The following is a 27,810-nucleotide window of genomic DNA, read 5'->3' as shown; positions in this document are numbered from 1 at the left end:
AGCATCCTCCTCTGTTGGTCAGCACCTGCAGCCATAATCCTGTCCTGCACCCCCTGCCCTCTGACCCGCCCCCACCCAGGCTTACCTCAAGCCCTGTCCCTGTTCACCACCTCCTGGGTCTTCCTTGACTGCTGCCCACACCCCACAGGCGTTGTCCTGGTCGCTGCCTGTGCCCCGCCCCACCCCGCCCCGCCCCGCCCCTCGTGCCATCTGCCAGGCGGGGGCTGTCTGGAGGGACCCCGGCCGCTGCCCGCACTGCAGGGCCTGCCGCCTGCCCCCTGCCCCTGCCAGGAGGCGGGGGGCCCCAAGGACGTCGCACGTGAGAACACCAGGACCTGTCGCGCTTTGGAAGGGGCTGAGGGGGCCAAGCTGGGCCCGGCCCGGTGTTCCGCCGCCGCCAGAGAACGAGGTCCGAGAGCGGGAAGCAAGCAGCAGATGGGGGAAAGGCTCGGTCCCTCCGACTCGCGCTGCTCCGCGCTAGATGCAGAGCCTAGGTTAAGGTCGGGTTCCGGTTCCGGAGGGGTAACAGCCGGCCCGACTGTGACATTGTGCCAGGCCCCACGCGGGGCGGTGCGAGGCGGAAGGCGGCACCCGAGCGCCGGAAGTGGCCGGAGGCCCAGCCCCGTTGCTACGGAAGTGAGGTCACACAGCATGGCTGCTCTGGTCGGGGGCTGCTGAGGAGGTGCCGGGCCCTGGGGAATCCGCGTCCATCCGCCGCTCCCTGGTGCCGCGCGCGGTCCCGGGGCCGCGATGGTGCCGGGCGCCGCCAGACTCTGAGCCGCGGGCCGCGTCGCCGCCGCCGCCATGGAGCTGCGCGTCGGGAACCGCTATCGCCTGGGCCGGAAGATCGGCAGCGGCTCATTCGGGGACATCTACCTGGGTAGGCTGGGTCGGGCGCAGCGGCGTTGCGGGGCCGGGGGAGGCCTCCGACTCGGCGCGGCCCGGGGCACTGATCGCCCGTGCCGTCCCTCCCTTGCGACCTTGGGCGCAGCGGCTCCCTTCTGGCCCGGCCGCTGGGAGCGGGGCCTTGCCGGGCCTACCGGAGTCCCCGGCTGAAGATGACTCGGGAGCGCTCGGAACGGGTGTCCTGCAACCGGCCTGTGCTTGGCTGCACCTTACCCCAGGGCGCGCAGCCTCCGGGAGTGGCTCCACGCCGGAGGTGCAGGAAAGGGCCTGGGGGCGACAGGAAACTCAGTAGGAGCCAGCAGATTGCCCTTGTTGCCAAGGGGCCTCACGGCATCCTGGGCTGCATTGCTAGGAGCGTTGCCAACAGATGGAGGGCACTGATTCTCCACCGCTATTTGGCACTGGGGAGGCCACAGCTGGAGTCCTGTGTCCAGTTGTCCACATCCTTTCTGCAGCAGGGGGCCCACAAGTTGGAGAGAGTCTAGCAAAGGGCAGTGAAAACGGTTTGGGGGCTGGGGGAGATGACTGGTGGGGAGAGTCTGAGGGAACTGGGCTGATTGAGTCTAGAGAGGAGAAAACTTCAAGTCCCTGCAGGGGGGCTGTGAAGAGGATGGAGCTGGACTGTTCTCAGTGGGGACAGATGATGGGTAAACAGGGAATGAGCTGTAGGTGCAGCAAGGGAGGCTTAGATCTGATGTAAGGAAAAAAAACTTTCTTAGAGGGTAGTAAAACATTGGAACAGGCTCCCCAGAGAAGTGGTGGAGTCTCCATCCTTGGAGTTTTTCAAGACCCAGGTAGACAAAGCCCTGGCTGGGATGATGCAGTTGGGGCTGGTCCTACTTTGTGATGACCTCCTTTCCAGCCCTAACTTTCTGTTATTTCTGTAAACTGCTTTTTTTGTTATAAACCCCCCACCCTGAGGCAGTGATCCCTCAATTCTGATTGAGGCCACTGGACCCCGTTGCTAATTGAAATGTTAAGCAAAGATTTTGAATGTGCTCAAGCGGAAGTCACGATGACTTGGGTCTGTCTGAATTTATTTTATTACTCAAATGTTTATATGTAGCACATTGTCTTGGAGGGAGGGGAGTTCTTGAAACCTGGGATAGTTTTTAAAAGGTAAGGCAGAACAACACTTTTTTTTGTCTTGACAGTGACAAAGTAGCCATAGGTATAGTTATTTTCTTTTTAAGCTCTTTTGTGCATGTGGTCGGTGTAATGGATTTACCTACAAACTGTATTAATTTATTTTCTCCTAAGCCACATTTTTAGTTCAAGAGACTGTACATAATCAGAAATAACTTCTAAATGAAACTCTCTTCGTTGCAGGCTCTCAAGGTTGCTTATCCTTGAGTAAAATGTGTACACAATGAAAACACCCTGTTCTAGCTGATGGCCTATTTTGGGGGGTGGGAAGGGGGAGATTTTTGGGCTGTTTGACTCCCTCATGTATAAGGCTGAGGAAAGTGGTGTGTTGCTATGTACATGTGATGCCTGTACTTCAGAACGTCCATTGGCTGTCTTTGGATTTCAGGCTGCACTTTACAAATGAGAGAGAGAGCACCTTAAACCTGGTGGCTTGGTGCTTGCCTGTCTAAAAAGTCTGCAGAGAGAAGTCAATTCAGGCCAAGTCGTGTGTGAATGTAAAGTAATAGGTGCTCCTAATGACCTTCCTCTGGATATTTTTTACACCAGACAAACACAAAGAGATTGTTCCTCTTCCCACAGCATCCTGCAATAGTTTCAGATCAACAGAGGCTTTTGAGTTGATATATGAAAGGAAACTGACTTGTATCTTTCCATTATTGTGGTTCTAAACTATGGGAACAAAGATGGAAGCAGAGTGCAGGGATGGGGAAATATTTTTATCGCAGTACTGTATTAGAGCTCTAAGGTATGAAGAAGCTAGCTGCAGCACTACAGCATTAGAGGGCATTGCTTGCAGTGCTTTCTGCTTGAGGGTCCTTCAGCTTCAGATTGTGCTCCCTTTGGGTCCCAAATGATGCAAAACAGCCAATATGAAAGCATGATGTTTAAAGGAAGTTACTGTATCCAGCTAGTGATGTGGATTTTTTTCAGCAAAATCTAGTGGGGTTTTTGTCTGCTTGTTTGTTTGCTTGCTTGTTTTCAGGAACAGCCCTTTGGTGACTAACCTAAATGCCTAGTTTAAATCTTAATTTGTTAGGCTGCTACTTGTTCTGATAGGGTGCTTAAAAGCTCACCTAGATGATGTTCAAATATGCTGACAAAAACAAAAGAAATCTGAGCCTTTCATGTTAGCAAACATTTTTTTAACTGGCATTTGCTAATTTGTTCCAACCATTTTAAGTAGGGAATAACAATTAAGAGTCATTATTGTAAAGGTTTTAACTAATCTATTTTCTTATATTGGTTCACTGCTTAACCATAGATAGCTTTTGATATCCTTCAGCAGATTTTAAAGTTTCATCTACGTTATTGACTTGGCTGTGTATGTGTATGCCTTCCATTACACCTCTCTGCCTCTTTCCTCCCCCCAGTCCTTTCCTAGTACACAGTACAGGATATGCTGGAAGAGTAAAAAGAGTTGGGGAGGGACTCTGATGCGAGTGGAGGAAGGAGCTTGCCCAAATGTGCCTTTAGGGTAGGTAAGCAATTCTGCCCCAGCCTCTTTTGCTATTGTATTTCTGCTCCCTCCACCCCAACCCCCTCAGCTGTAAGAATTTAGAAGAGCATCCTGGTGACTATTTACAACAATGGATTCAGGAAGTAGAATTTCAGCTGTACTTAAATTTTTGCAGTGACCTTATTGAGAACAAATTTGGGGTTTAATATGCCTAGGCCTTTGAAATTAGCATCCTGATAAGAAAGCAAAGCTGCAGGGGTTCTCAAATGTTTTTTTAAGTTGTACAAAGAATGGCCAATATAGAAAAAAGAGAACAGTAGGTATAGTAAGTTGTTCTGATATTTGATAGGTTAGGCCAAAACTGGTATAAATGCTACCAGCGCATAGCTACTTTGTGCCTTCTGCAAGCTGTCTGCTTTGCTAGTGAAGACTCCTAACTGTAAATCAGAAGGAGAGAGCATCTCAACATATTCCAGCCCCTTTTTCCAAGTGAAGAAATATTCATGCTGTCACACTTCATGTCACGAATTACAGAGATTTTGACCATGTCAAAGTATTTTGGAAATAATAATTTCTTTATTTAGTGAGATTTTATACCTCCTAATTTATCTTTCCTGACTATCAGTAAACTGCACCCTGCTAATTGAAAAACTGTTTGCTAGAGCAGTGGTGCCCAAGTCATTTAGGAGCCACAGAAATTAATGCTTTTGGTACTTGTCTTATATCCAGGTTTCTGAACCTGCAGGCTAAATCTTGGTCACACTTGCTTTTAGACTGTAACTCCTCCTGGTTTTAATCTTATCTACATAGAACCAGATAAGATTAAACACTTTTAATAAATGCATGAGCATAGAGAAGACATTCAAACCCCAAATAAGAAGGGTGGGGGGAGGGGTAGAAAATTGTATGACATAAAACCTACTTTTTAAATCAAGGAAGAAAGAGGACTTGGAGCATTCTTTTTAAAAGTAACATCTTCATGCTGAGTATTTTTTAGTTTGCTGTTTATGCAAGAATGGCATGCCTTTCCAAAGCTCATGGGTGACTTTTACAAGAGTTAAAAGTACAAATTTAAAATGAATTGCCACTTACCACTGTATCCAGCAGAACTTGATCCCTTACAAAGCAGAACTTACTCTCATCAGACTTGATCCTCTGCAGCTGCTCATGTAGATAGGCTGTGCCTTGTTGCATTCTCACTGGCGGCAGATGACAGAACAAGGAGTAGTGGTTTCAAGTTGCAGCAAGGGAGGTTTATGTTGGATATTAGGAAAAACTTGCTCACTAGAAGGGTGTGATGAAGCATTGGACCAGGTTACCTCAAGAGGTGATGGCATCTCCCTCCATCCTTGGAGGCTTTTAAGGCCTGGCTTGACAAAGACCTGGCTGGAATGATCTGGGTGGGGATGGTCCTGCTTTGAAGCTGGGGGTTGGAATAGATGTGACCTCCTGAGATCCCTTCCAGCCCTCATTTTCTGATGGTCAGCAGTCCATGGCTGCTTTGGAGTAGGGGAGGAAGGCAAACTCTTTATTGAGCTGACATCCTTCACAGTCTTCTCCATAACTGAAGGTGCCTCAGTTTTCAGGCTTTAGTAACTGCTTTAATAGAGGAGGAGGGGTGGTCTGTCCAAGCCATTTGGAGCAGAGTAAATCAAATTTCTCCTTGCATTTAATCTGGAAACCAGTAAGTGGCTAGTGTGTATTGTGAAATGGGCATCCTGTATTGGCAGTGAGGAAAAATACTTGATAAATAGGCTCCTTAAGTTTCTAGCTTGATTTCAAGTTTAGGGCCATCTAAAGTGTACAGCAGTAGTCAAGTACTGTGGCTTTAAAAGCAGGGATCCACTTAATGAGGTCCAACTCTAAATAACTGTCATAGTGTCTTGGCCACTTGGAGGTTGTGAAGCTCTGTTACCCAGTGTGCATGGGGAATGGGGCATGCTGGTAATCTAAAAATGCCGGTTACCCGAGACAAGGCTTTTCGGCTGGACACCGGGGGGGTGGGGGGGCTGGCAGCAGCAGCCACACGCAGAACAGCAGCAGCACAGGGTGGCAGTGGTGGCCACCATGTGCAAGCTTCCTGCCCCCCCCCCCGGTTTGGCCAGCCAGAAATTCCAGTTAGTAGAGTGTACCAGTTACTAAAATGCTGGTTAACACAGCTTTTACTGTACATGGTTGCCTAACAGGAGCTGAGATCCAGCAGTGCAACTAGATTCTAAGTAGTATAAATGGCAGTTACGCACTCTTCATTATAGCTGGATATACAGCTTTCTTCATAATTTTTACTTGTTTTCCTTAGTTTCCCAGGATCACTCCAGTTTTATTTAGAATGAGCTTCATCCAGCTACTAACTTCCTAAGGAAGTGCTGTATTTTCTTGCATATATCATGCATACCTTGGTTTTTGAAGGCAGAACTTAGACCCGTCTCCCCCTCTCCCCACCCCCCCAAAAAAAAAAGCAAAAAAAAAAAGCCAGAGTCAGCTGAGACAGTAAGTCCTACTGGATACATGGCCCACTATACCTCCTGGGTGTACTGACTGCTAGCAGACATTAAAAAACAACAACAAAAAACAGTGCTTTACTTCAAACTTTGCATGCTGAGAAGAGGCATTGTATTAGTTGGACCTGGCTCCATAGTGTGTGTATGGATTGCATGCTGCTGTTTCCAGGAAAACCCAGTCTGCAAAAGTAGCCACTCTGTCCCACAAGTTAGGGCCCCCAACTTTTGCAAGAGCAGTAGCAAGACTGTTACTTCTTTACTATAAACTATTCTTTATACAAGTTCCTGTGACTAAAGTGTTTCTGCTAGGGATATGAAAGGTTAACTATTTAAACAAGCATATTTATACTGGTAACGCATTACTGGTTAACATTTAGCATGAGTTGCAGTCCAGCAGGGAAAGAAAATGGCAGTTCAGGAATAGGAAGGCAGCAGGGCGGGGGGGGGCGGGGGGAGGATTAAGTGTGGGGTGTGGGGAGGCAGAGAGGTAATGGAAGGTATACATACACATGCAGGTCAGCAATGTGGATAAAATTTTAAAAGCTGCTGAAGGATATCAAAAGCCATTTGTGGTTAGGCAGCGAACCAATATAAAAAAAATTAAAGTTAATTACAACCCTTACAATAACACCCCTTAGTTGTTGTTCCCTGCTTACACTGGTAAGTCGGCAGAACTTAGGAGCACACCTATGGTCTGTGAGGTTAAGGAGTAAAACAAAAGGGAGGGGGTGCTGATGATTGCTCAAGTAAGCAATTGCTTACTGCCCCTTCCCAGATACCAGAAAACCAGATAACAGGCTACTTAAAGTTTAAACCCATCCCCAGCTCCCCTTGCCTCATCCCTCCCTCTCAGCATCCTGGCCCTTTGCCTGCTGCTGCACACAGCTTGCCCCTGCTGCTGTGTGTACCACCGTGATGCTCTGGGCAGCCAGCTGTGGCCCCCTCCCCTGTGACAGGGCAGAGTGGCACTGGCCCCAGGGCTCTGCATCCCAGCGGGGTCAGGACTAGGTATGTGTGAGGGGCTGGCCGGCCGTGACCTAGCCCAGGGGTTTTGAATGGGCAAAAGATGATTGGAGGACCTGGGATTCCCTTTCCTCACCAATCAGGCCCCAGAGACTCACCCTTCCTGTCCCATGATTGGCTCCTTGGGTTACCTGGAGGGGGATAAAAGGGGCAGCCTGGCCAGCCTGTGGACCAGCGAGGGACCACAATAAAGGAGATTCAAAGAGCTGGCAAGAGCTGAGCCAGTGGGGCGGGAGCAGTTGCCCCAGAAGAGCCTGAAGGAGTAGGACCTGCAGGCAGCACTAGGGTCCTCAGCAGTGTGGCATAGGGCTGGCAGGAGAGGCTCTCCACTGGGCTCCAGGATTGCCTATGGGAGGCTGTGGCCAGCAGGAGAGGCTCCCCTGCTCCAGCAAGGATCTGATCAGCGACCTGAGAGGTTCCCAGCTCTGCTTCCAGCTCCTCCAGTCAGAGGCCAGGTAGCTCGAGTGAAGCCGGGGCTCCAGGAAGGACAAGGCCCCTAGCAGCTTGGAGCACTACCAGCATTGGTGGCTGTGTGGTAGAGTTTCTGCCCACCACGTAGGAGATTTGAGTTCAAGTCTCAGCTTTGGTGACTTGGAGTGAATGAGCTAACAGGGAGAAATTCCTCTTGCAGTGGAAAGGGGCCGTTGTGTTTTCCCCCTTTCTCCCCCTCCAGGGACCTATGCCCTTGTAATTTGTAATTCCTTGTAATTTGACGTTTTGTGCTTTTGTATTTCCAGTAATACCATCCAGTATTGTTTGTTCTGCTGTTTGTGTTTTACATTTTGGTTAGCCCTGGTCTTTTGTCAACTGGATGAATGTCTATGATTGTAAGTGTCTAACCTTTGTTGAATTCTGCCCCTTCAGGGCATTGTAGTGTCCCCTATACCCCCCTGGTTTATACTGGTTATGTTCCCAGTATTGTTCCCTCATTAAAAGGTATATGGTTAAGTCCCCATTGGTGGTCTAGCTCTGCTCTATAGGGGGAGGAGAGTCCCTACACCGGCCACAGTGCTTGTGTACCTGCTTTGATCCCTTCAGTTGGAGAGGGGGTACCTCTTGGAGTACCGCCCGGGTTACATGTGTTATCAGCAGGGATCCTGGTTTTCTGTTTCCCACAGAAAACCATGCATTTCCTGTTTTTATCAGAGAAAACACTGATTTTCCCTTTTAGAAGAGAAACCTACAGATTTCCCCCTTTTGCAAAGAGCTCTGCAGGCTGGCAGAGTTCCAGCTTACAAGAGCTGTTTGCAGAAGGGGCGGGGAAACCCTCAACCCTGCCAAGGGAGGAAGTGATGGGTGAAGGGCAGTGAAGTATGTATGTTCACCAATATTTGTCACTATTCTTTGCCTGCTCCACAGTGGTATGGCAAGCTGTGGTTCTCAGTAACTGATCTATCACAGATTGCTTTGAGGATAAGACAGGAGTTAAGCAAGGCTGTGCCATCACTCCAGCGCTGCTTTTAATATTCCTTACCACAATGCTACATTAGATGGATGGTAAGCTGTTTAATTTCGGCCAACTCCAAGGCAAAACCAAGCTCATCCCAATCTCAGTCACGAAGCTCCGGTATGCTGACAATGTTGTGGTCTGTGCTCACTTGGAAGCAGACAGGGCTAACTGGACCTTGTCACGCATCCACAGGTGCATCTCAAGGTGAGCCAAGGAAGTGATCTTCCCCCTCTGTGAGATGCTGGTCAGGCCACAGCTGGAGTACTGCATCCAGTTCTGGGCGCCCCACTTCAGGAGGGATGTGGCCAACATTGAAAGGGTCCAGAGGAGGGCCACCCACATGATCCAGACACAACAGGGCAGACCCTACAATGAAAGACTGCGGGACCTAAACCTGTTCAGCCTTCACAAGAGAAGTTCTGAGGGGGGACTTGGTGACTGTCTATCAACTCATTAGGGGGGACCAGAAGGGTTTGGGGGAGACGCTGTTTCCCATAGCACCTCCTGGCATAACAAGGAATAATGGACACAAATTATTGGAGAGTAGGTTTAGAATAGACATCCACAAGAACTACTTCACAGTTAGGGCAGCTAGGAGCTAGAACCAACTTCCAAGCGAAGTGTTGCTGGCTCCTACCCTGGGGGTCTTTAAGAAGAGGCTTGATGCCTACCTGGCAGGACTCATCTGAGTCCAGTTTTTCTCCCTCCCAGGCAGGGGGTCGGACTTGAAGAGCTATAAGGTCCCTTCCGACCCTACTTCTATGATTCTGTGATTCAGACCTTCGCACAATCATCAACACCTTTACCAAGGTATACAAGAAAATGGGACTGAAGCTTGACATTCAGAAGGCAATAAGGTCCTCCATCAATAACCTCTTAATAAGCAATCCCCAGCTTGGTAATTCAGATTTATGATGAGACTTTGGAGAACACTATTTCCTGTACCTTGGAAGTTATCTCTCACGGAAGGCTGAAACTAACAAAGAAATCCAACGTCACCTCAAATGTGCAAGTGCAGTCTTTGGACACCTGAGGAAACAAGTGGTCGCAGGTCGCAACATCAGATTCCAAACAAGGCCATGGTTTATCAAGCAGCTGTCATCCGCACCTTACTGTATGGAATTGAGATGTGGAAAATGTACAGGAGATGCCTTAAGTTGCTGGAGAGGTACTATCAGTGGTGCCTATGTGAGATCCTTCAAATCCAGTGGGAAGATAGACTTGCCAACCCTAGTGTGCAAACAGATGCCATAAGCATTGAGGTGGTGATCATCCAACATCAACTTTGCAGCTCCTGAAGCAAACTTTATTCTCCCAGCTCAGTCAAGGCATACGCTCAAGAGAAGGGCAAAGGCAATGGCTCAAGGACATTCATTCTCAAGGCCAGCTTGAAAAAAAAGCCATGTCAACATCAGCTCATGGGAGACTATTGTCCAGGGCTGCCCCAAATGGAAAAAGAGTCTGCAAGGATCTCAGTATTTTGAAACCTTATGATGATAACAGGAGACAGAAAAGCAGGAGCGATAGAAACAGTATGCCATGGACCAAATCAAGAATCTGGAGCCACCCACCCCACACAAACACATGCCTGAGTTGGAACACAGTCTCCTGATCCCAGGTCGGGATCATCAGCCATCTTCAGGCCCCTAGATAAAACAATCATCCTCAACTGTGAGGGACTGCCGGAGAAGAAAGTTCTTCCTCTTTACCTGTAGGAACTTTTGCTACCGACCGATACTGGCATAGTTTGTACAGACCTTAGCATAGTGAAGCATATGCTATCTTGGATGTGCTGTAAAACACTTATAAGCAGTGCACAGACCAGTGATTCTCAATCCTTGTAGACTCAAAGCACTCAAAGCACCCCTGCAAAACTTTTCAGAATTTAGTAGCACCATGCTTCAAGACTAATCTATTTTGTACATTGCTTGCCTTCTCGCACTGTCTGGTGCCCTTAAAAGATTCTTATGGGGTGGCAGGGTGGGCGGCAGCAGTCATGGCAAGCAAGGCTGGGGGTGGTATGCAAAAGCTTGGTGATATCAGGGGCTGCTTGGTGGGACAGATTGGGCAGTTGGGTGGTGGGTCATTAGCCTCCCTGCAGGAGGCCAAGGGGAGTGACAAGCTCAGAGGCTGGTCTTAATTGAGCATGATGGTGGCAGGACGCAGCTGTGCCTCATTCTTTCCACTGTCAGTCAGTTCCCAAGCCTTGCCAATGCAGCTGTCCTTCCAGGGACTTTGAATGCCAGTTACCAGAGCCACCCTTCCCTGTACCACTTCTACCATTTTTGGGAGCGTAGGAGAATGAACTGAGGCGGGGAATGAGCTGAGTTGAAAAGACATGGCATCTTGTCTTCCCTCCTGCCCACAGCAATGTGCTGCTCTGAGTATGGGGTCAGTTGGCATGGAGGCTGTGCTTTTCATATCTGTTAGTCCCCCTGTTCCTCTCATGCTCCTGGAGCTGGGGGGGGGGGGGCATGGGGAACAGTGCCAGGATGTTGGGGCAGGGACCAGGGTGCCCAGCATGTGAAGGAGTGAGCCCTTACCTCCCCTCACAGGGGCTGGCCACCGTAGGACTCTTCAGATTACCTAGTGAGATCCTGGTTGAGAATCACTGGCATAGGTGATGAATAATGGGTCTGACGTGGCTCTTTGCTTGGGGGAACATGGACTCGCATTCAAGACTGACACCGTATAACGACGGTGACTTCACAGCCTTACAGATCTAAAGCATTTTTGTTTTAAACCACTGGGATTTGATAGTTGCTAATATCTTTCAACTATGTAGCTCTAATACGAAACTCCAGATACTTTAATTTTAAGGGAACAATGGATTGAAATTGTCTGTTAGTATTTTGTACCCTGGAAAATGCAAGTGGGTAATAGCAGAAACGTTAATATTTATTTAAAAATAAAATAACAGACATGAGAAGGACAGCTAGGGAAACTGCTTTGGACCTTCTTGGGTTCCACTGTCATTTAAATTCTTTCCTGTTTTTAGGAACTGACATTGCTGCTGGAGAGGAGGTTGCCATCAAACTGGAATGTGTAAAAACCAAGCATCCTCAGCTCCACATAGAGAGTAAAATCTACAAGATGATGCAGGGAGGAGGTAAGCACTTTTGTCTAATAAGGGAGTATTTTGTGGCTTTAATTATGGGTACAAGAAGTACTAATGTTCAAGTTTCCTTTTAGAGAAAGGGGACCAATGCTTCAGATTTTGATTTGGGATAGGGGATTTGCACCCTTCTGATACCACTGGGTAAACCAGACAGCACCATGTTCAGAAAAATATGTAAAATAGAACAATATATTTCTCTCTCTGTCTTGTATTGGAGTTTAAAGCAGATGGATGTTGGATTTCAGTGTTTCGTGCCATTTTGTCAAGTGTTCTAAATACTTATAACACTAGGATTTTCAAGTTAAAAGGCAGCTTCCACACAGTACAGAACATGTATGCAAATAGGAAAAAATCTGTGAGGATGTCATCTGCTGGGATTTGGACATCAGATTTTTAAAACTGAATTTGGAAAATTCCCTTACTGTAATAACGCTGGTATTGAAGGGCATTGGTAGCAAAGTAGCATGTGAGTCGGTCAATTTACTTGCTGCTGCTTGATCTCCTATAATGGTAAACATATGTCGTTCTCTTGTGTCTTGTGGCACTCTGTTTATGTACCAGCAAGTCTCAATACTTGTATTGGACATAAATTTATAGTTAATTTGGCTTTGTTAGCTTAATTGTCCCTAGAATTGCTTCCAAGGAAGGTAATGCTTTGCATATGACTACTGTTTATATAACCTATATGTTTATGTGAGAAGCAGCATGTGTTCATGTAACTAAAAATCGCATGGTAATGCAGTCTTGGAAATAAGTAGTTTATTCATTCTTCCTTAATTTTTGGCTTTCCTTAAGTGCTTATCTTCAAACAATGTTGATGCTCTTAATATACTCGTAATGGAATAAAATGCTTGCATCAGTGCTGCCACAGGCTTTGATCACTTCTTTTTATGAAACACTGTTTTGAGATCTTCTGGAAGGGAATATATCAGGACGGAATACTAAAGGTAAAGTAACATCCCAAAAGAGGACTTGTTTTCACAAGGAAGGTCAGGAAAAGTAATCTTAAATTAATGCAAGGTGTTAATCCAAAACCAGCGATTTAAGCTCCATCACTTGCAAAGTGAATTAAGCTAAATCAGAATCAAGTCACTAAAAAAAAATCTAAGCGAGTTTTCTCAAAAGTGTTTGATACAATTTGCATAATCTGCTTTAATGTGGATTCATTTCCTTAAGTTTCATAGTTTCATGGTTAGTATGGTCAGAAGGGACCTGAGCAGATCGTCGAGTCCAACCCCCTACCATGGCAGGAAAGAGTACTGGGGTCAAACAACCCTGGCAAGGTGATTGTCAAGCCTTGTCTTAAAGCCCCCCAGGGTAGGAGCCAGCACCACTTCACTTGGAAGTTGGTTCCAGATCCTAGCTGCCCTGACAGTGAAGTAGCGCCTCCTGATGTCTAATCTGAATTTACCTTCTGCCAGTTTGTGACCATTATTTCTGGTCACTCCTGGTAGTGCTCGGGGGAACAGGGACTCCCCCAATGCCTGCTGGTCCTCTCTGACTAGTTTGTAACAGGCCACTAGATTCCACCGCAGCATTCTCTTGTGGAGGCTGAACAGGTTCAGGTCCCGTAGCCTGTCCTCGTCGGGCCTGCCCTACTGCCCCCTGATCATGCCCCTACTACCCCCTGATCATGCGAGTGGCCCTCCTCTGGACCCTCTCCATGTTGTCCACATCTCTCTTGAAGTGCGGCACCCAGAACTGGACGCAGTACTCCAGCTGCGGCCTGACCAGTGCCGCATAGAGGGGGAGGATCACCTCCCTGGACCTGCTTGAGATGCATCTGTGGATGCACGACAAGGTGCAGTTGGCCTTCCTGACTGCATCCCCACACTGCCGGCCCATATTCATCTTGGCATCAGTGATGACGCCAAGATCCTTTTCTGCCTCTGCACGGATGAGAAGGGAGTTCCCCAGCCTGTAGGTATGGTGCTGGTTCTTCCTCCCCAGGTGCATCACCTTGCACTTGTCGGTGTTGAATCCCATCCTATTCTTGTCCGCCCACGCCTGTAACCTGTCTAGGTCTGATTGTAGCCTATTCCCCCCTTCTAGCGTGCCCGCATCCCTACACATCTTAGTGTTGTCAGCAGATTTGAACAGGGTGCTTTTTACCCCCTTGTCCAAGTCACTGATGAGGATGTTTAACAGTGACTTGTGGATAAGCCCAGATTTAAATTTTCAGGATCAATGGACAGCATAACATCTCAAAAGAGACTTCAGAAAGTGAAAAAAGATTGCAGAGTGGCAAGGAATATATTGGAGTGGAAGCAGGAGGGAATACATGAAAAGAGGGCAAGAAATGCATTTGAAATACTCACCCAGAGGGAAGCATTTTTACAGTTGTATGCTCATGGATGTAGGAGCTGGGGGGAGAGCTTAGTAAGTTAGAAGTCCTGCAGTAGAACTTTTTAGCAGACCTTCTGCAGAATCCCAGTTTTATGGTCTCCAAGCAGCTTGTATATGATGTAAAAAGATACAACTCCCTAGAAATGAGAATTGGTTTCAGTGTTAATTGTTTCCAGTTTTTAAGACGATTTGTTTCCTACATCTGTTTTAAATCTGGAAGGTCCGCATACACAACCTATAAAATATTTTTCTTTCTTCCAGTTGGTATTCCAACAATTAAATGGTGTGGAGCTGAAGGAGATTATAATGTGATGGTGATGGAGTTGTTAGGACCAAGTCTTGAAGATCTCTTCAATTTTTGTTCACGAAAATTCAGTCTCAAGACAGTCCTGTTACTTGCTGACCAAATGGTAAGAAATAGTTTTGAAGCTTTGGATGGCATCTGTTTGGCATACAAAAGTGTTCAGTGAGAGAGTACGCTTACCTGTGTTATTTCCAGTAATGCAGTGGCAAATGGTATTTGCTGTCTCTTAGAAGACTCAAATTTAGGTTTTATGATTTCTTTCTAAATATGATGCCTAAAATCAAGTAATTTGTCTATGTGTACACTTTCACTGTGGGGTGTCTCATTGCGTGGGCCTTCCATCAAGTACTTTTTGCTTTTGGAGCCAGAATGTGTGTTACAAGTACAGCAGATTCCCACAAACCCCGTGGTGTGGGGATAAAGGACAGATACTCTGTTCCTCTCAACTGCTTGTCTGAGATGGGGCTCATTTGCAAATCAAAGTCGCTTAAGGCCTAAGAATTCCCAGCAATTACCAAAACAATTTCTCCACTTGTGCTACAGCTTTCTTCTCCTTACTATCCAGCTTTGTCACTGCATCAAGATTAAAAAACACCTAGACTTTTTTTGAATCTCCAGAGTAATAGCTGTGACTTGATACTTTTCTCTCCCTCTGTTTACAACAGTGCCACAAGGTGCAGCTGTTTTGGGTTTGTTCCATTTTCAGTCATTACCTGACTCTTGTTCTGTGAAGTCAGAGTTCATGCAATGAAGGTGTCAGGACTCTTGCTAGTATATCTTTTTTGAGGTTCCTGATGTTCTCTGACTTCAAACACCTTTCCTGTTTAACCATATCCCAGCTTACAGCATCAGGCTTCTTGTCTAGGAAGGGCCAGCATCCTGAACTCATGTTCAGCATGTCAGTCCCTTATACATGGTTTCATCTCTCAGTATCTGCTCATCCTAAGACTTGTGGAGGGATGCCTTAAATTTGACCACAAACCCAAGGTCAAGATCCCCTGAACAGTATCATATGCCTGGTGCCAGTCCTTGTACTGATTAGTGTCAGTTTTAATGTTGGCTTCAGATTCTGCTTGCATTCCAGAGAGAGGTTACCAGCTGAGAGCAAGTTGTCTATCTCTTTGTCCGTAACCCACCAACATAATGCCAGTTTCCCTTGTCCCAGTGACTCCATGGACACACCTTGCAATCTGTGAGGGTGACCTGAGGCCTTCAAAAGGTACAGCACTAGGAGTTTATTACTGAACCTTTGAGGGACTGAAGGTAGGGTTACAGGTTACCTTTAAACAGTCACAGGCACTTGCAGTGGGAGTATACATATGTTAAAAGGTGTCCTAAGTACCCTGTAAACGTAAAGCAGCAGTTTTCAACCTTTTTTTGGAGTAGTGTAGCCCCAGTAGCTGGGCATGGAGCAGTGTACCCCCAGCAACGAGACTTTGGGGGGGGGAGTGGTGCATAGTTTCATGGTTTCTAGGGTCAGAAGGGACCTGAGTAGATCATCTAGTCCGACCCCCTGCCATGGCAGGAAAGAGTACTGGGGTCAAACGACCCTGGCAAGGTGTTCATCTAACCTCTTAAAAAACCCCAGGGTAGGAGCCTGCACCACTTCTCTTGGAAGCTGGTTCCAGATCCTAGCCGCCCTGACCGTGAAGTAGCGCCTCCTGATATCTAACCTAAATCTACCCTCTGCCAGCTTGTGACCGTTATTCCTGGTCACTCCTGGCGGTGCTCGGGGGAACAGTGACTCCCCCAATGCCTGCTGATCCCCTCTGACTAGTTTGTAACAGGCCACTAGATCCCCCCTCAGCCTTCTCTTTTGGAGGCTGAACAAGTTCAGGTCCCGTAGCCTCTCCTCATAGGGCCTTCCCTGCTGTCCCCTGATCATGCGAGTGGCCCTCCTCTGGACCCTCTCCATGCTGTCCACATCCCTCTTGAACTGCGGCGCCCAGAACTGGACGCAATACTCCAGCTGCGGCCTGACCAGTGCCGCATAGAGGGGGAGGGTCACCTCTTTGGACCTGCTTGAGATGCATCTGTGGATGCACGACAAAGTACGGTTGGCCTTCCTGACTGCCTCCTCACACTGCCGGCCCATGTTCATCTTGGAGTCAGTGATGACTCCAAGATCCTTTTCCGCCTCTGTGCTGACAAGAGGGGAGTTCCCCAGCCTGTAGGTATGGTGCCGGTTGCTCCTCCCCAGGTGCATCACTTTGCACTTGTCTGTGTTGAATCCCATCCTATTCTCATGCGCCCACCCTTGTAACCTGTCTAGGTCCGATTGTAGCCTGTTGCTTCCTTCTAGTGTGCCCACATCCCCCCACATCTTAGTGTCATCAGCAAATTTGAACAGGGTGCTTTTTACCCCCTTGTCCAAGTCGCTGATGAAGATGTTGAACAGCGTGGGCCCGAGGACTGAGCCCTGCGGGACCCCACTGCCCACGTCCTTCCAGGTTGAGAAGGATCCATCCACCACCCCTCTCTGGGTGTGGCCCTCCAGCCAGTTGGCGACCCATTTGATTGTGTGGGTGTCGACACCGCAGTCCTCCACTTTCTTAATGAGAACGGGGTGAGAGACAGTGTCAAAAGCCTTCCGGAAGTCCAGGAAGACTATGTCCACTGCTACCCCTGCATCTAATGATCTGCTGATCTGCTTGTAAAAGGCCACCAGGTTGGTCTGACAGGACCTGCCACTGATGAACCTGTGTTGGTTGCCCCTAAGCATGCAGTCCCCTGCTGGCCCTTCGTGGATGTGTGCCAGAATAATTTTCTCAAACAGCTTGCCTAGGATCGAAGTAAAACTAACCAGCCTATAGTTTCCTGGGTCCTCCTCCTTCCCCTTTTTGAAGATGGGAACCACGCTGGCCCTCTTCCAGTCCCCCGGCACCACACCAGAGCGCCACGAGTGCTCGTAAAGCCGTGCCAGGGGCCCTGCAATGACCTCTGCCAATTCCTTTAGAACTCTAGGGTGGAGGTCGTCTGGACTGGCTGACTTGAATACATCCAGTCCCTCCAGAAGTTCCCTAACTAGTTCCTCGCTAACCCTTGGCCCAGGTGTGCCTCCCCTGGGGCCCGAGGGGGGCCCAGCAGGGTGGTGACTGTTCTGGTCCCTATTTAGGAAGATGGAGGCAAAGAAATCGTTAAACATGTTAGCTTTGTCGTCTGGTGTGATGACCAAATTTCCGGACGCGTCCTGCAGGGGCCCCACATTACCCGGAACCTTCTTTTTACCCCCTATGTATTTAAAGAAGGACTTCTTATTGTCCTTAATCTGGGAAGCTAGTCCTAATTCTATCTCTGCCTCGGCCTTCCTGACTGCCCCCCTACATGCCCGAGTGATTGCAGTATAGTCATCCCTGGTGATGTCCCCTTCTTTCCATTGGGTGTACACCTCCCTTTTAGCAAGGAGACCTTCCTGGATGCTTTTGGTGAGCCATGGAGGCTTGTGTGCCCTCCTGCTCCCTTTGATCCTCGTTGGGATTACCTTCCTTTGGGCTTGGAGGATCGTCTCCTTAAGGAGCGACCACTCTCCTTGGACACCTGGCTCCCTCCCCTCTGCATGACTGGATGCAGCGTGGCGGCAGCCACCATGTGTGAGCTTTCCCCACCCACTGCGCTTGGCCAGGTTGGTGGCTCCTGCGCAGCAGCGCAGGATGGTGTGTGGCAGCACTCTGTCCCCGCCTGGCCGCACTTACCCCTTAGGGCATTCTCGAGTACCCCCAGGGGTATGCATACACCCAGTTAACAACCCCTGTGTGAAGTTATGCCACTTCAGGTTAGGGTTATCTTTGATCTGTTTTACCTAGGTCATTCCAAGGTATTGTTAGTTTGCTCTGGGGAAATAACACATTTTTTCCATTCCTCCAGCATCCCAGGATGCACCATTCCTCAGCCCTTACCACTCTTTCTCCATGGGCCAACTTTCAACCCTCCTAAACCCTACTGCCCAGGGGTATGGTGCTGGCTCCAAGCCAACACCCCCTCCCACCTCCCGGGAGTGAAGCTGCAGCACACCCTGACCACTCTGAGCACCTAGGTTCAGGTCATCAATTTGCTGCTTGCTTGTCTGGCCGCTTGGCTGGCTGGCTGTTAGTACAAGGGGACCAGTTAAAGCCAATTAGCTACTAATGAGTATGGGCAATTGGCAGTTAGTGTTGGGCAGCCATCTACCCCTCCACTGCTGCCAGCCACTGCACCATAGCTGATTTCTCGCTGCCGTGGCATTCACTTGAACAGAACCCCTATTCCAGGGGTTTTCAACCTCTTTTGGTTGGTGTACCCCTGGCGGTTGGTCGAGGAGCAGGGTGGTGGGAGGGGGATCCCCTGGAGGCCAAAAGGCTGGGGGGGGGGAGGGAGGGGTCCCCGTGTGCAGCAGTGAAACTGTAAGTGCCTTTGTTCTTCCCCACCGCTGCCGTGTACCCCCAGGGGTACATATACCCCTGGTTGATGACCACTGTCCTATTCATTTGAATTTGCTCTGTCAGCACCCCCTTTACCCAACCCATTCAGCAAGCCCACTGGGTCTCAGCTCTACCCTAATGAGGTATGGATTCAGTGAGCCTGCTGGGTCTTAACTCTGCCCTGCTGTAAGTGCTCACCCAACTGTCCCCGCCCCCACCCAATGCCAGTTCGGGGAAATACGTGCAATATTTTGTTTGTTTGTTTCACTCCTTTCTCTTTTCCTCATTTCAGACATATCCACCCCTCCAGCCCCTGACTTCCCCTCCCACCCAGGACTCCTGGTCGTTGCTGTGAGGAAAGCCGCATGATTTCTTCCCCTCCAAGCTTCATGCCACCCTTGTCCCTCCTCTCTCACTCCAGAGAAGAGAGAGTCCTGGCTCCTATCCACATCCCTGCTTACCAGGCCCTCTGGCAGCAAGGCATGGTTGTGCAGGTCTGAGATAATATTAAGCTGGGGTAGGCAATATTTTTTGGCCAGAGTGCCAAAAAAACACCACAATGCCTACCTCGGAAGGTGCTGGAGTACTGGCATGGCAGAAAAAAAAATGAGGGCAAGGGGTACATGGCAGAATGCCGTGCTTGTGCCCCTTGCCCCCCACCCAAAGCCCGGCATCAGCTCCGTGCTGGTGGTGACAGCGTGTGCACCTCGGGGCGGACAGCAGGGCTGCGCAGTCTGCCCTGAGGTGCCTGTGCAGTCGCTGCCAGCACAGAGCTGATGTTGGAGCTTTGTAGCCCAGCGCAGCTGTTTGCAGCCTGCTTGCTGCAGCTGCCCAGAGCCCGGGCTGGCTACAAACAGCTGTGCTGGGCTCATCACCTCCCTGCCAGGAGCAGGGGAGAGACCAGGGCTGCACTGCCTCAGGCCCCTCCCCCACCACCTGCTTCGAGGCGTGCCTGCACCAGCTGATGCCAGAGCCTGGCACAGCTGTTTGGAGCCTCCCAGCTCTGGGGAGCTGCTGCCAGCTGGGATCCTGGGCTGCTCCCAGCAGGCAGATGGGATGCTGCAAGCCCTGCTGGGAACAACCTGGGCTCCATCACTGGCAGCAGCTACCCAGAGCTGGGGCTGGCTGTGGCGTGCCACGCAAAATGGCCTCTTGTGCCACACTTGGCAAGCGTGCCAGTGACCCGTAGTTGCTCTGAAACTGTTCTACCTCTTTGACAGCGTACCATACTAGAGATTTGAAATGCTTTAAAGGTAACCTCTAACAGCACCCTCAGAATTGAATGTTCTGGCCTTGCATGGTAACTGCAGAAAGAATGCTGAGATGGGAAGTCCTGCTCTTCTGTGATTAAGAAAAGGATTTTATCCCCCCTTTCCTCTTACAGAACTAGCTTTCACACTTTCTCCAAAGCTGGAAGCCTTTGAGAGAAGCTTATTAAGCAGCCTTGTGCTCAGCGTAAAATGTTCCCTTCTCCGTCTTGGCTCTCATGCTCCTTTCTTAACATAAGAAGCGCATATGAGGTCAACACCAGTGGTCCATCTAGCTCGATATCCCATCTCCGACAGTGGCAAGGGTGGATGCTTTAGAGGGAAAGCATTGAACTGGACACAGGAGTGATCTGTCCACTATTCATTACTTTCCTTAGGATCTCCCATTATTGGTTTAGAGATGCCAGGGGAAACCGCTCCAGCTAATCTGTTCAACAGCTATTAATAGATGCATTGTCCATGTGCCAACAGATTGCAGAATTGCCATGAGACTGGGGCCAGCAGTGTCTTCTGGTTCCCTGGAGGAGATTGAGTTTTCAGCAGTATCATGCTCAGCACCCTCCTAGAATGCTTTCACCTCTTTGTCACAACCACCTATTACATTTTCTTTCCTCAGAGAGATGGGAGCACTCTGTTGCCTCTCCCCTGACTAAAGCAAAAGTGGCCTCTTCCTGAGGGACTGTCTCGGTGCCTTCTCTTGCATAACCATCTTTAGAACTGGGAATTCTCAGAATTTGTTAAGTCAGAGACCAAAGCCTCTGGGGTAGATACCACACTTGGTAGTTTGGTTCTGCAGGTGCAGTTTGCTTACAGGGCTTCTGAATCCCATCTCTCATTGTCTGGCCACTGCTTTAATGTTGTCCACCATGAGACTATATAATGATATGGACAATCAGTTAAACTTGGATTCTTTGAGATGTCTTGACGTGTATGTGTACAATACACCTCCTTCCTTTTCCCTCTTCCTCTGAATGAAATGCAGTTTGGGACACTGTGGTTCAGAGGAAACTGAAGAACAGAAAGTGTGTGCTGCTCTTCATGTCCTGGTGCTAGGCAGGAATGGAGATGGAGCTAGAGTGTGCCTATGAGTACCACTACAATTGAAGTCTCTGATTAAAAATAATAATAATAATTCAGGGCTTGATATACCCCACTGTGAGACTGTGAATACAAATGCATCTCAAAAAACTCTAGTTAATGATACACAAAGCCTTTTTTCTGCAATGCAGCTTTTATACTTGTAGGGTAGGTTTGGTTTTTTTAAAGTACAGGCCTTTAAAACTAATGATAAAACAGGTAAGGACATCTTTATTTATGACAGTGTTTCCAGTAAGAAAAGTGCATGTTCAGCACCTCTTGAATTATTTTTTTTCTCTGAATCTAGATAAGTCGTATTGAATACATTCACTCTAAGAACTTCATCCACCGAGATGTGAAACCTGATAATTTCCTGATGGGGCTGGGAAAGAAGGGCAACCTTGTCTACATCATAGACTTTGGGTTAGCCAAGAAATATAGAGATGCTCGAACTCACCAGCACATCCCATATCGTGAAAACAAAAACTTAACAGGAACTGCCCGTTATGCATCCATCAATACTCATCTTGGAATTGGTGAGCTGGAAAAGATAGCCCTCTCTCTAGCCAAATGTATGTCATTTCCAAGGTGCATCTAACAACATATACAATCTGGATAAATATGAAATCCTTTTAGCTAACAGATCTTCATTTGTAGAGATTTAGAAAGAAAATGCGTGTTGTTAATATGGTACTAGGTATTTGATTTATTTAAGATCATTTCTTGGTGGAGATGGGTACAGTGAACCAATAGTTTTAAGTGGGGGTGCACTGATAAAGACATCTTGGGTGATGTGGATTACTAACTAACTTTATCAGCTGATGCCAGTCCAATAACTGATATTTAGTAATAATACAAGGCATTTTAAAGTACTAACATAAACTTTTTTTTTTTCATGTGCTCCAGCCTCCTGTGTCAAATGTATCAGCGTTCTGGCGCTTAAAAATGGTGACAGGATCGCTTGAACTAAAGCTCGTCAAATGAGCTTTAGTTCAAGCACTGCTGCCGCCATGTTTAAGCATGGAGATGCTTTTGAGCAGAGCTGAGCAGGACAAGGGTGGATGTAGGCTGTCTGCTGTGGGCTTGGGGATCCTCTGCCGTGCTGCCTTTGCCCTGAGAGTCCCACATCAGCCTTGTGTCCCCTGCCTGCCCAGCAGCAGGAGGCACAACTTGCAATCCCTGCCACTGCCAGGCAGGCAGGGGGCCTGTGGCCAGCACAGGGCTCCTGAGGGAAAGGCAGCAGAGTGGAGAACCCTGAGCCATCAGTGTGTAGCCTGCATCCACCCCATGCACAAATCTGGGGGGCAGGGCACATGCAGCAGCAGGGAGATTTCCTCCCCGCCGCCCCCACCAGATAAGTGCCAATTGCTCCATCCCACTTCCTGACCCAGGGCCCCTGCCCTATTCCTTCCCTCACTGTGAGAGCCTCAATCTGCTGCTGTGTGCCCTCCCCCCAATGCCCCTTCCCTTTCTGCAGGGAGCTACTCTCCACGCTGCCTGGCTGTATTCCTGGCCACACACATGCATGTGGCTGTGCATGTGGATATGGACCTCCTGTGTCCCACTACCCTCAGCCCCTTGCATGCTAGAATGCTGCCCACCTGCAAGGGGAAACCTGCCTTTTCCCAAGGGAACCCAGGCATCTGGGGGCCCCAGCCCCACGGGGGAGAGGGAATCCATGGTTCGGGGACCTGGCCAGAAGGCACACAAAGCCGATAGCTGATGTCATTTCCCCTTTTTAATGGTGCCAATCTGATAGGCTACTGCTATATCGGTACACCTCTAGTTTCAAGGAATTGAGTGGTGAATAACTACAAGAGTTTATAAGATTTTTTTCTAGTATCTGATGGAGAAATTTAACATGAATTTACTCATCTTAAACTACAGAGAGTGTGAGAGAGTTTTCAGTGATGTTTGTTACATAAGCACTTTTGATCTTTCATCAGAAAATAAGTCTAACAAGTCCATTCTCTTATACTGTTGCAGAGCAATCTCGCAGAGATGATTTGGAGTCTTTGGGCTACGTACTGATGTATTTTAACCTGGGCTCCCTTCCCTGGCAGGGGCTAAAGGCAGCAACAAAAAGACAGAAGTATGAACGTATCAGCGAAAAGAAAATGTCTACACCCATTGAGGTTTTATGTAAAGGATACCCTTGTAAGTTACTTTTTTGGAATCATTATAAACTTTAAACTTTTTACACTTTCTCGGCATTGAATTGGTAGTGTCTATTGCTTCATGCTGCATGTTTAAACTAAATTAACTCAGCTGTTATTCTGTCATTTTTTGGGTGAAAAGATGTCGGACTTCATGATGTGTTCAATACTCATGCTTACAGATATTGCACTTGCTTTGTGTGGGCTGTCTGTGTCCCTGGTTCATTGCTCCTTCATCTGACCACAAGATGAACATGAGCCACCAATGTGATGCTGCAGCTGGCAAAGCAAGTAAAGCTCTGGCTTGCATCCACTGTTGCATCTCAAGCAAGACCCAAGAAGTCCTCCTTCTGCTTTACTCAGCCTTGGTGAGGCTGCAGCTGGAGTACTGCACCCAATTCTGAGCTCCACACTTTAGAAGAGATGTGGAGAAGCTTGAGAGAGTCCATAGAAGAGCTACGTGCATAATTGGGGGTCAGGGGAACAGGCCTTATGAAGAGAGAAGCAAAGGCTCAAGGGTGACTTGGTGGCAGCTTATAAGTATATAAGGGATGTGCATCAGGAACTGGAAGAATGTCTGTTCACTAGGGGAAGATGAGGTCTAACAGTCACAAACTGCTGGAAGACAGTTTTAGGCTGGACATGAGGAAAAATATCTTTACTGTCCAAGCCTCTAGAATCTGGAACAGACTTCCCCCAGAAGTGGTGCAAGCACCTACTCTGGATACCTTTAAGAAATGCTTGGATGCTTGGTGATCTGGCCCCAGCTGACTTCCTGCTCTTTAGGCAGGGGGCTTGACCCAGTGATCCCACGAGGTCTCTTCCAGCCCTAATGCTATGAAATCTGTAATATAAAACTTCTTGATTTTTTTTTTTGCAATTATTGAGACTTTCTGGTGATCAGTGTTTGATAGCTAGCTTAGTAAGATCCCTGGGTGCATACTGTACATCATACTTATAAACAAAAAAAACTGTCTGAAGGAACTCTGCATTTTCTCCAGGTATTGTTATCATTTTTGAATGGTCAGGATTGCACAGGTGAATGCGTGAGGGCGTTTCAGAAACTAACAGCAAAATGGCTGTCTGCACTGTATGTCTGAGAAAGTGGGAAAATCCAGTAAATGATAAATTTACACAAAATGGTTTTATTTCAAAATTGCCATTCTTTCTGAAACACTCTTGTACTACTAGTAACTCTTATCTGTGAGTGTAGAAAGTGGTATACCAGACCAGAATTGTGTTCCATCTGGTATTGTATCCTGTGCCTGACAATAGCAAGTGCCAGAAGAAAACGCCATAGCCTTGCATGAAATTAATGTGGTCCCCCCGTATCTAGTCTGCCCCCATTTTAGGTACCCTCTTAATTCTTAGAAATTGGAAATAAATTTAAGCCCTGAAAAATAAGGTTTAATCTCTTTCAAAGATTGTTTGCAATTTTGCTGGCAATGGGTATCCTTGTTTTCCCTAGCTAGATTCAAAGACTGGGCTTTTATAGTTCTTAACAGTACCAGTTTTGTCCTCTGGTGGCACTGCAGTGGAAATGTGTGAGGCAAATTTTAGGTGGGTTTATCTTTTATTGGACTGCTGGGGTTGGGATAGACTTTGAAAAGCTTTTGAATATAATGCATTCTTCTTCAGGTCTTGTTGTTCAGGGCCCTGAAAGAATGCATTGCATTTGAAAGCTTGTCAATTTCCCAAACCATGCAGTTGGTTCAATAAGAAATATCATCCACAGAAATCCTGGCCTCCTGCATACCTTTGTTCTTGAATTTTGAGTTGTGTGAAAGAGTACTTTCTCCTGTCTAATTTGAATTTGCTGTTTTTTCAGTTTCACTGGCCATTTTCTTATTCTGTGTTCTGAAACAGACTAGAAGTTCCTGACCCACATCCTTTATACATTTCATTAAAATGTCCCTTACTTGGCTTTTAAAATGTAAATGGTTAGTGTAGTATTGTGATCGCAAATATGCAATGAAAAATTTGAAAACCACATTTTTCACTACAACACTTCTGATACCTGCTGTATATGATGGTTGTTGTATAGATATTCGTGTGTACATGGCAATTGAGCATTTATTAGACATTCAAAGTACTGGACTTCTGTCAGAATACTACATCATTGCAATGTGGCTTCTTCAGTAATTCAAATGCCCCCCCAGTTCATTTTCAGGCTCCTGTAGATTATACCTAGAGACCTACTGAAATTGCTGTTTTTCAATTTTTGCGGAAATCTTTGATTTCGAGCAGGCTCTGTGAAAACATTGAGCACAATAAGAAATTTGGGAGTCTGCTCCAAGACAGCCAAATACGTTGCAGTGGTGATGGTGCAAGACAGTATCCTGCAGGGACCTTGCGCATAGATGGTGGCAGACTTCTGTACCTCCTGCAGTGTAACTCTGGATGTGTCCTGGAAAACCAACATCGATCAGCAGTTGGAGTCCAAGGCACACGTGAAAAAGAAGGCTGCTGCAGGGGCTGAAGGTTAGAACCAGAGGCAAGCAACCATGCTCTCCCTATTTTAAAAGGACCGTGGAAAGCAGTTTGGCAAGGCAAGGGGCAATATTTTCCCGTGTGGAGGCTTTTGCTGTGGCCAGCATCCTGCTGAAGAAACTTGATCACCCCAAGTTAAGAAACTACCTGAACCAAAACGTGCCAAATGCTGGCGGTTTTCTGTGTTCAAACAAGCTCTGCCAAGATTCTGCAGCAGTTGCTTCTCATGTACAGTCTATGAATGCTGCCTTGACAGAGTATCATTTCTTTCCCATTGTGGCTGATGAAGCCACCAACCCTCAACCTAACTATGTGCTGCACACTTTATTTGTACTGTGGAGCTGGACTGACCAGGATCTGCCTGTGTTTCAGACTCAGCCAGTCCACCTCACCTCTGTCAGTTTTTCCACCCTATCCCAAGTCATCGTAAAGGTAAGTGTCAGCTATGGCATAGACTTTAACAAGATTGCTGCGTTCCTGTCTAACAATGCCATACTCCAAAGAATGCTGCCCAACACTGTTCATATCACCCGCAATGCACACATTCTGCCTGCAGTAAGTGACATCTGACGCACGCAGTTCCCTGAGATGGGTAGCCTGGTGTCTTCTTTCAAGAAAACCAAGCACTGTCCAGGTTGTAAGGTTCAGTACAGGGAGTCCATCTCCAGTCAGAGTGGGGACTCGCATGCCACTGTGCTGCTGCCACCAGAGCCTGTGCTCACATGGTAGAATTCCCGGTTCAACACAGTCCGTTACCACACCAAGCACACGCAGCACTACCAGCAGTTTGTGAGTGAGGAGCTGGAAATCGCACCCAGCACACAGTGCATGCTCAAGCTTTGCAATCTCTTGCGGTGAGGCACCATTCAAGATCAAGTGATGCTTGTGGCAACAATTCCATCCAGTTCATGGAGCTCCTGACATGGTTTGAAGGCTGGCAGGCTGGGATCCACCATGGACACAACAAGCTGATGGACTTGATAATTTGGGTTTCAGACAAGGTATTGCAGGAACCATCAAGTTGACCTTGTGGAAACAAGTGCAGAAAGTAGCTGTTCCAGGCAATAGTTTTGAAGCTGAACTAGTACTGTAGGTACAATCTGTCACAGCCACTGCAGTTCAGACAGCCAGCTGCTCCCTTCCTTGGGGCTTTTTGCAATTTGGACCTCAGCCAGGTGCCTTTTGAGTTTTGACCCTCAGCTACTGATACCAATCCTGGGATGGGGGAAAGAGCATGACCACGTTCATGAACGTGCTGCCTACATGAACTTAGTCAAAGAGTGCCAGATGCCTGTGGCTGTGCCTATGTTCAGGACTCTGTCTGAAGCCGGTTTCCACATCTTTATGCCCTGGCAGGACACTGCCTCACCATTCCAGTGAACTCAGTGGATGCTGAGTGTGCCATATCAGTGTATAGACAAGTGTTCACTTCACAGAGACTGAGACTGTCTCCAGAGACACTGGCTGGGTGTAGCATGCTCACTTTTAATACATAGCATTAACTGCCTGTCTCAAGTTTTAGCAGTCAGTTTTAGTAAACTCTGTTTCATAATGTCCTTAACTAATGCCAACTATATATCATTTATTAATTAAAGTGGCTATCATTGCATTACTTGCAATTCATGTTGTGCATTGTTTTATTTTAACAAGATATTTCATTTTAGACATTCATTAAATGTTCAGATAGCTTAATGCATCAAAAAATGGCTTCTGCAGCCGTAATTAGGAGATTAACCCCATGGAAGCCATTAATTGACATGTTATTAAGCAGGCAGCTGTTTGGGGCCATCTGGCAATCTGCGGGGAGGGGCAGGACTATAGGGGCCTCTTAGCCAATCAGGGGCTTTGGTGGGGAAGTGAGTGGGGGGTCACAAAAATGGCTGCCTGCCCTGCAAAATCTGCCAGCAGTCTCCTTGAGTTTGGTAGACCCCTAGCTGTACTGTATTTTGTCATTAAATTGGCACATATATATGTCCAATACTAAAATGAATAATTACATGAAAAGGACATTGTACCTTCTCTGAGAAAAGCAATTGAAATACATTCTGAAGCTGTGAACGACAAAATATATATATTCCATTTTTTTCTTCTCTCCTTACTGCTTACTGTGGGGTTTTCCTCTCCAATCCCTAACAATTTCAGTAGGGATTCTAATATCAGGTCTTCTCT

The 27,810-nt window shown here is 47.6% G+C and overlaps 1 protein-coding gene across 3 annotated transcripts in view; it reads left to right on the top strand.

Moving 5' to 3' along the window:
* The first annotated feature begins 249 nt into the window (after positions 1 to 249).
* CSNK1D (casein kinase 1 delta) overlaps positions 250 to 27,810 on the top strand; it is a 50,514-nt gene continuing 22,953 nt past the window's right edge. The window contains exons 1-5 of one of the 3 annotated variants that reach the window (XM_090061779.1): positions 250 to 880; positions 11,484 to 11,594; positions 14,211 to 14,359; positions 21,303 to 21,531; positions 22,982 to 23,152. In XM_090061779.1, coding sequence (XP_089917905.1) covers positions 805 to 880; positions 11,484 to 11,594; positions 14,211 to 14,359; positions 21,303 to 21,531; positions 22,982 to 23,152 — 736 coding nt within the window. In that variant the 5' untranslated portion in view covers positions 250 to 804. Of the gene's footprint in view, positions 881 to 11,483; positions 11,595 to 12,398; positions 12,551 to 14,210; positions 14,360 to 21,302; positions 21,532 to 22,981; positions 23,153 to 27,810 lie in introns of those variants that run through there. The other 2 variants (XM_090061778.1, XM_090061780.1) reach the window with 2 other exon arrangements.

This window comes from Crocodylus siamensis, chromosome 8 (assembly GCF_052110815.1).
Source record: "Crocodylus siamensis isolate JL-2025a chromosome 8, ASM5211081v1, whole genome shotgun sequence".
Classification (NCBI taxonomy): Eukaryota; Metazoa; Chordata; order Crocodylia; family Crocodylidae; genus Crocodylus; species Crocodylus siamensis.
Note: the sequence above shows the minus strand (reverse complement) of the source record. Positions and strands in the feature narration are given on the sequence as shown.